Source organism: Salmo salar, chromosome 18, assembly GCF_965601325.2.
Source record: "Salmo salar chromosome 18, fSalSal1, whole genome shotgun sequence".
NCBI classification, from domain to species: domain Eukaryota; kingdom Metazoa; phylum Chordata; class Actinopteri; order Salmoniformes; family Salmonidae; genus Salmo; species Salmo salar.
This window is the reverse complement of record NC_138308.1, coordinates 260,001-267,500: the sequence shown is the minus strand read 5'-3', so window position 1 is coordinate 267,500 and position 7,500 is coordinate 260,001. Positions and strand designations below refer to the sequence as shown.

The window sequence follows — 7,500 nt, the reverse complement described above, 5'->3', positions numbered from 1 at the left end:
TCCTCCTCCTCCTCCTCCTCCTTACCTAACAGTGTAGTGTGTATCCCTCCTCCTCCTCCTCCTTACCTAACAGTGTAGTGTGTATCCCTCCTCCTCCTCCTCCTCCTCCTCCTTACCTAACAGTGTAGTGTGTATCCCTCCTCCTCCTCCTCCTCCTCCTCCTCCTCCTTACCTAACAGTGTAGTGTGTATCCTCCTCCTCCTCCTCCTCCTACCTAACAGTGTAGTGTGTATCCCTCCTCCTCCTCCTCTTCCTCCTCCTCCTCCTTACCTAACAGTGTAGTGTGTATCCTCCACAGTATAGAAGCCGCTGGCTGTTCCCCCTCAATGTAGGAGATGTCATTATCGAACACCTGGTGGGGAATAAGAGTCCGGAAGCGTTTTCTACAGGCCGTGTGTGTGTGTGTGTGTGTGTGTGTGTGTGTGTGTGTGTGTGTGTGTGTGTGTGTGTGTGTGTGTGTGTGTGTGTCTGTGTCTGTGTCGTGTGTGTGTGTGTGTGTGTGTGTGTGTGTGTGTGTGGACGTACAGCGATGAACTCCTCTGACTCGTCCCCCATCTCCTCTCTGACGGTTCGACACTCCGCCCCCAGGTAGTTACGGAGGTTGACAGCGTGGATGGCTGACCCCGCCTTCTTATCCAGCGTGGCTTCCTGACCGATCCAGTAGAATATCTGCCAGTTCAGCGATCCGTTCTCCTCCAGGAACGTCTGGGGGGGTTAGAGGAGGGGTAGGGAGGGGTAGAGGAGGGGTTAGAGGAGGGGTAGAGGAGGGGTGGGGGGGGTTAGAGGAGGGGTAGGGGGGGGGTAGGGGGGGTTAGAGGAGGGGTAGGGGGGGTTAGAGGAGGGGTAGGGGGGGGTTAGAGGAGGGGTAGAGGAGGGGTAGGGGGGGTTAGAGGAGGGGTAGAGGAGGAGTAAAGGAGGGGTGGGGGGGTTAGAGGAGGGGTAGGGGGGGTTAGAGGAGGGGTTAGAGGAGGGTTAGAGGGGGGTTAGGGGGGTTAGAGGAGGGGTAGGGGGGGTTAGAGGGGGGGTTAGAGGAGGGGTAGGGGGGTTAGAGGAGGGGTGGGGGGTTAGAGGAGAGATTAACCAGGCCCGACCAGGACAGATTAACCAGGCCCGACCAGTACAGATTAACCAGGCCCGACCAGTAGCAGATTAACCAGGCCCGACCAGTACAGATTAACCAGGCCCGACCAGGACAGATTAACCAGGCCCGACCAGGACAGATTAACCAGGCCCGACCAGGACAGATTAACCAGGCCCGACCAGACAGATTAACCAGGCCCGACCAGTACAGATTAACCAGGCCCGACCAGGACAGATTAACCAGGCCCGACCAGGACAGATTAACCAGGCCCGACCAGTACAGATTAACCAGGCCCGACCAGGAGCAGATTAACCAGGCCCGACCAGTAGCAGACTAACCAGGACACACAGAGCCCTGACTGGATGATGCAGTAGCAGTGTGTGCGTGTGTGTGTGTGTGTGTGTGTGTGTAACCGTGAGGATGATGTAGCAGTGTGTGTGTGTGTGTGTGTGTGTGTAACCTTGAGGATGATGTAGCAGTGTGTGTGTGTGTGTGTGTGTGTGTGTGTGTGTGTTACCTTGAGGATGATGTAGCAGTGTGTGTGTGTGTGTGTGTGTGTGTGTGTGTGTGTGTGTGTGTGTGTGTTACCTTGAGGATGATGTAGCAGTGTGTGTGTGTGTGTGTGTGTGTGTGTGTGTGTGTGTGTGTGTTACCTTGAGGATGATGTAGCAGTGTGTGTGTGTGTGTGTGTGTGTGTGTTACCTTGAGGATGATGTAGCAGTCGGCCTCGTAGAACTTCCCCTGGAACGCCTCGTCTACCTGCATCGGAATAAAGTTCTCTATCTGCCACACAAACACACCAGGCACCTACACACACACACACACACACACACACACACACACACACACACACACACACACACACACACACACACACACACACACACACACACTTATTTACTAGCAATGTTACTTTAATTATTTTCGTCACTGAGCAATTCCAGGTCTGCTGAGCGCAAACGTGTACGCAGTGAAAATTCTGTGCAACTTCCAGCGCACGATTAGTATAATAGAACTGGTATGGCAGACGAAACCCCGAGGACAAACCATCCAGGACATTTTTTTGTAAAAAAGAATTTTTTTTTGTAGTTGTCTATTGAATGCCTATACAGATTCCATTGACTTAGGACTCAAATTGCACTTCCTATGGCTTCCACTAGATGGCAACAGTCTTTAGAGATAGTTTCAGGCTTGTATTCTGAAAAAATGAGGGAGCAAGACCAACGAGTGGACCTTTCAGTGTCCGAGGTTTTTTCCCGTGCGCGAGACCAGAGAGAGAGACCGCGACTTTCTGGTTTTACATTTTATATATATATATTGACGAAGTTTGTGTCCGGTTGAAATGTTATTGATTATTATGACTAGCTGAGGATTGATTACAAACGTCGTTTGACATGTTGTTTCTACGAACTTCACTGATCATTTTTCCGATTTTTCTGTCCGTCTTTTGCGACCGCTTTTGAGCCTGTGGATTACTGAACAAAACGCGGAAAACAAAAAAAAAAAAACGGAGGTTTTTGGATATATAAAAGAGGGACTTTATCGAACAAACATTTATTGAGTAAATGGGAGTCTTGTGAGTTGCAACGATATGAAGATCATCAAAAGGTTAAGTGATTCATTTTAATCGCTATTTCTAACTTGTGTAACTCCTCTACTTGGCTGGTTACTGTTTGTAATGGTTTGTCTGCTGGGCGCTGTTCTCGGATAGTCACATGGTTTGCTTTCGCCGTAAAGTCTTTTCTGAAAATCTGACACCGTGGTTGGATTAACAGGAAGTTAAAATCTTTAAACCGATGTAGAACACCGAATTTTTATAAATGAGTATTTATGTTTTTGGAATATGGCGCTCTGCATTTTCATTGGCTCTTGGCCAGGTGGGACGGTAGCGTCCCACAACCCCTAGAGAGGTTAAGAACAAATTCATATTTACAATGATGGCCAAACCCCGGGCCAAACCCTAACCCCGGGCCAAACCCTAACCAAACCCTAACCCCGGGCCAAACCCTAACCAAACCCTAACCCCGGGCCAAACCCTAAACCCCGGGCCAAACCCTAAACCCCGGGCCAAACCCTAACCAAACCCTAACCCCGGGCCAAACCCTAAACCCCGGGCCAAACCCTAAACCCCGGGCCAAACCCTAAACCCCGGGCCAAACCCTAACCCCGGGCCAAACCCTAAACCCCGGGCCAAACCCTAACCCCGGGCCAAACCCTAACCCCGGGCCAAACCCTAACCCAAACCCTAACCCCGGGCCAAACCCTAACCCTAACCCCGGCCAAACCATAACCCTAACCCCGGGCCAAACCCTAACCCCGGGCCAAACCCTAAACCCCGGGCCAAACCCTAAACCCCGGGCCAAACCCTAACCCCGGGCCAAACCCTAACCCGGGCCAAACCCTAACCAAACCCTAACCCCGGGCCAAACCCTAACCAAACCCTAACCCCGGGCCAAACCCTAACCAAACCCTAACCCCGGGCCAAACCCTAAACCCCGGGCCAAACCCTAAACCCCGGGCCAAACCCTAACCCCGGGCCAAACCCTAACCCGGGCCAAACCCTAACCAAACCCTAACCCCGGGCCAAACCCTAAACCCCGGGCCAAACCCTAACCAAACCCTAACCCCGGGCCAAACCCTAAACCCTGGGCCAAACCCCGGGCCAAACCCTAACCCCGGGCCAAACCCTAAACCCCGGGCCAAACCCTAACCAAACCCTAACCCCGGGCCAAACCCTAAACCCTGGGCCAAACCCCGGGCCAAACCCTAACCCCGGGCCAAACCCTAACCCCGGGCCAAACCCTAACCCCGGGCCAAACCCTAAACCCCGGGCCAAACCCTAAACCCCGGGCCAAACCCTAAACCCCGGGCCAAACCCTAAACCCCGGGCCAAACCCGGACCACGCTGGGCCAGTTGCGTAACACCCACCTGTCCTACGTCCTCCATGAAGAACTCAGAGTAGTCCAGCTGTGGTTTCTCCAGACTCTTGTCCCAACGACGCGCGTTTCCCAACGACGCGTTCAATGCCCCGTACTGCTGATCGCCGTTCTCCTACACACACACACACACACACACACACACACACACACACAACCACACACACAACCACACACACACACAACCACACACACACACACACACAACCACACAACCACACACACACACACACACAACCACACACACACACACACACACACGCACACACAGGACACACACACACACAGGACACACACACACACACACACACACACACACACACACACACACACACACACACACCACACACACACACACACACACACACACACACACGTTAAGGTCTCGGTTTCATTTGGAACAAGTCATTGGTGCGTTCCCAACAGAGGATGCTGGTGGGTGTAAATCTAGGAGGACCAGCTCCTTGTAATGGAAATGGAATACAGACTGGTACTAAAGGAATGAAAACCACATGTTCATCTCTCCTCCATAACCCTGCCCCTCCCTCCCTCTCTCCCTCCCTCCCTCCTCCACCCCTCCCTCCCTCCCTCCTCCTCCCTCCCTCCCTCTCTCTCCTCCCTCCCTCCCTCTCTCCTCCACCCTCCCTCCCTCCCTCCCCCCTCCCTCCTCTCTCCCCCTCCCTCCCTCTCTCTCTCCACCCTCCCTCCCTCCCTCCTCCTCCACCCCTCCCTCCCTCTCTCCACCCCCCCTCTCTCTCTCCACCCCCCTCCCTCCCTTCCTCTCTCCACCCCCCTCCCTCCCTCTCTCTCTCCTCCACCCCTCCCTTCCTCTCTCTCCTCCACCCCTCCCTCCTCTCTCCTCCACCCCTCCCTCCTCTCCTCTCCTCCCCCTCCCTCCCTCCCTCTCTCTCCTCCACCCCTCCCTCCCTCCCTCCCTCCCCCTCTCCTCCACCCCTCCTCCCTCTCTCTCTCTCTCCTCCACCCCTCCCTTCCTCTCTCCCCCTCCCTCCTCTCTCCCCCTCCCTTCCTCTCTCCCCCTCCCTTCCCTCTCTCCTCCACCCCTCCCTTCCTCTCTCTCCTCCACCCCTCCCTCCCTCTCTCTCCTCCCTCCCTCCCTTCCTCTCTCTCCTCCACCCCCCCTCTCCTCCACCCCTCCCTCCCCCCCTCTCCTCCACTCCTCCCTCCCTCCCCTCCTCACCTCTAAACTCTTGTTCTTCTCTTGTGTGACATCATTCATCCCCTTGAGGACCTGTTTAGCCTGGTCGTCTTGACTACTGTCCTTCCTCCTCCTCAGCCTCATCTTCCTCGCCAGGGGGTCCCGTGGGCTGGCCCCTACACACACACACACACACACACACACACACACACACACTAAATGTATTGAGCGTATATCTAAAGCAGTGCATTTCTCTGTCTGGTAACACAGACAGGTCTGGATGGAGTAGAGCCATAACTCCTCCCCCTAGACCCTCCTCCTCCCCCTAGACCCTCCTCCTCCCCCTAGACTCACCTCCTCCCCCTAGACTCACCTCCTCCCCCTAGACCCACCTCCTCCCCCCCAGACCCTCCTCCTCCCCCCCAGACCCTCCTCCTCCCCCCCAGACCCTCCTCCTCCCCCCCAGACCCACCTCCTCCTCCCCCCCCAGACCCACCTCCCCCCCAGACCCTCCTCCTCCCCCCAGACCCACCTCCCCCCCCCAGACCCACCTCCCCCCCAGACCCTCCTCCTCCCCCTAGACCCTCCTCCTCCCCCCCAGACCCTCCTCCTCCCCCCCAGACCCACCTCCTCCTCCCCCCCCAGACCCACCTCCCCCCCAGACCCTCCTCCTCCCCCCAGACCCACCTCCTCCCCCCAGACCCACCTCCTCCCCCTAGACCCACCTCCTCCCCCCCAGACCCTCCTCCTCCCCCCCAGACCCTCCTCCTCCCCCCCAGACCCACCTCCTCCTCCCCCCCCAGACCCACCTCCACCTCCCCCCAGACCCACCTCCTCCCCCCAGACCCTCCTCCTCCCAGACCCTCCTCCTCCCCCCAGACCCACCTCCTCCCCCTAGACCCACCTCCTCCCCCCCAGACCCTCCTCCTCCCCCCCAGACCCACCTCCTCCTCCCCCCCCAGACCCACCTCCTCCTCCCCCCCCAGACCCACCTCCCCCCAGACCCACCTCCTCCCCCCAGACCCTCCTCCTCCCAGACCCTCCTCCTCCCCCCAGACCCACCTCCTCCCCCTAGACCCACCTCCTCCCCCCCAGACCCACCTCCTCCCCCCAGACCCACCTCCTCCCCCCAGACCCTCCTCCTCCTCCCCCCCAGACCCTCCTCCTCCTCCCCCCAGACCCTCCTCCTCCCCCCAGACCCTCCTCCCCCCCAGACCCACCCCCTCCCCCCCAGACCCACCCCCTCCCCCCCAGACCCTCCTCCTCCTCCCCCCAGACCCACCTCCCCCCAGACCCACCTCCCCCCCAGACCCTCCTCCTCCCCCCCAGACCCTCCTCCTCCCCCCCAGACCCACCTCCTCCTCCCCCCAGACCCACCTCCCCCAGCAGCAGATATAACAGCAGGTGAAGCTCCAGCCAGACCCACCTCCTCCTCCCAGACCCTCCTCCTCCCCCCAGACCCACCTCCTCCTCCTAGACCCTCCTCCTCCCCCCAGACCCACCTCCTCCCCCCAGACCCACCTCCCCCAGCAGCAGATATAACAGCAGGTGAAGCTCCAGCCAGTCTCAGTTGGTTCTGAAGAGAGAAGTCGATGTTGTACCACTCTGCTGTCCTGTCCACCGGCTTGGGAGGCATCACCAGGTTGGGGTTCTCACGGACATCTAGAACCTAGAACACACAGAGGAGAGAGAACACTTACAACCTAGAACATCTAGAACCTAGAACACAGGGCAGAACATCTAGAACATTTAGAACCTAGAACACAGGGCGGAACATCTAGAACATTTAGAACCTAGAACACAGGGCAGAACATCTAGAACCTAGAACACAGGGAAGAACATCTAGAACATTTAGAACCTAGAACACAGGGCAGAACATCTAGAACATTTAGAACCTAGAACACAGGGAAGAACATCTAGAACATTTAGAACCTAGAACACAGGGCAGAACATCTAGAACCTAGAACGGTTAGAACCTAGAACAGAGGACAGTGTGTACCTCCAGGTCGACCAGGAAGTGGATGGCTTCAGGAAGAGTCACCAGACGATTCTTATTCAGAACCAACTTCTTCAGCTTCCCGCACCTACACAACAACAACAACAACAACAACAACAATATGGTGTGAAGTATATCTACCTACACAACAACAACAACAACAACATGGTGTGAGGTATATCTACCTACACAACAACAACAACAACAACAACAATATGGTGTGAAGTATATCTACCTACACAACAACAACAACAACAACATGGTGTGAGGTATATCTACCTACACAACAACAACAACAACAACATGGTGTGAGGTATATCTACCTACACA

General features: G+C 56.3%; 1 protein-coding gene across 1 annotated transcript in view; it reads right to left on the bottom strand.

Annotated features, from left to right (window-relative positions):
• flii (FLII actin remodeling protein) overlaps nt 1-7,500 on the bottom strand; it is a 114,505-nt gene that overhangs the window by 62,147 nt on the left and 44,858 nt on the right. The window contains 8 exon segments of the mRNA XM_082964630.1: nt 271-325; nt 328-352; nt 526-705; nt 1,784-1,888; nt 4,011-4,133; nt 5,217-5,350; nt 6,696-6,843; nt 7,174-7,258. Coding sequence (XP_082820756.1) covers nt 271-325; nt 328-352; nt 526-705; nt 1,784-1,888; nt 4,011-4,133; nt 5,217-5,350; nt 6,696-6,843; nt 7,174-7,258 — 855 coding nt within the window.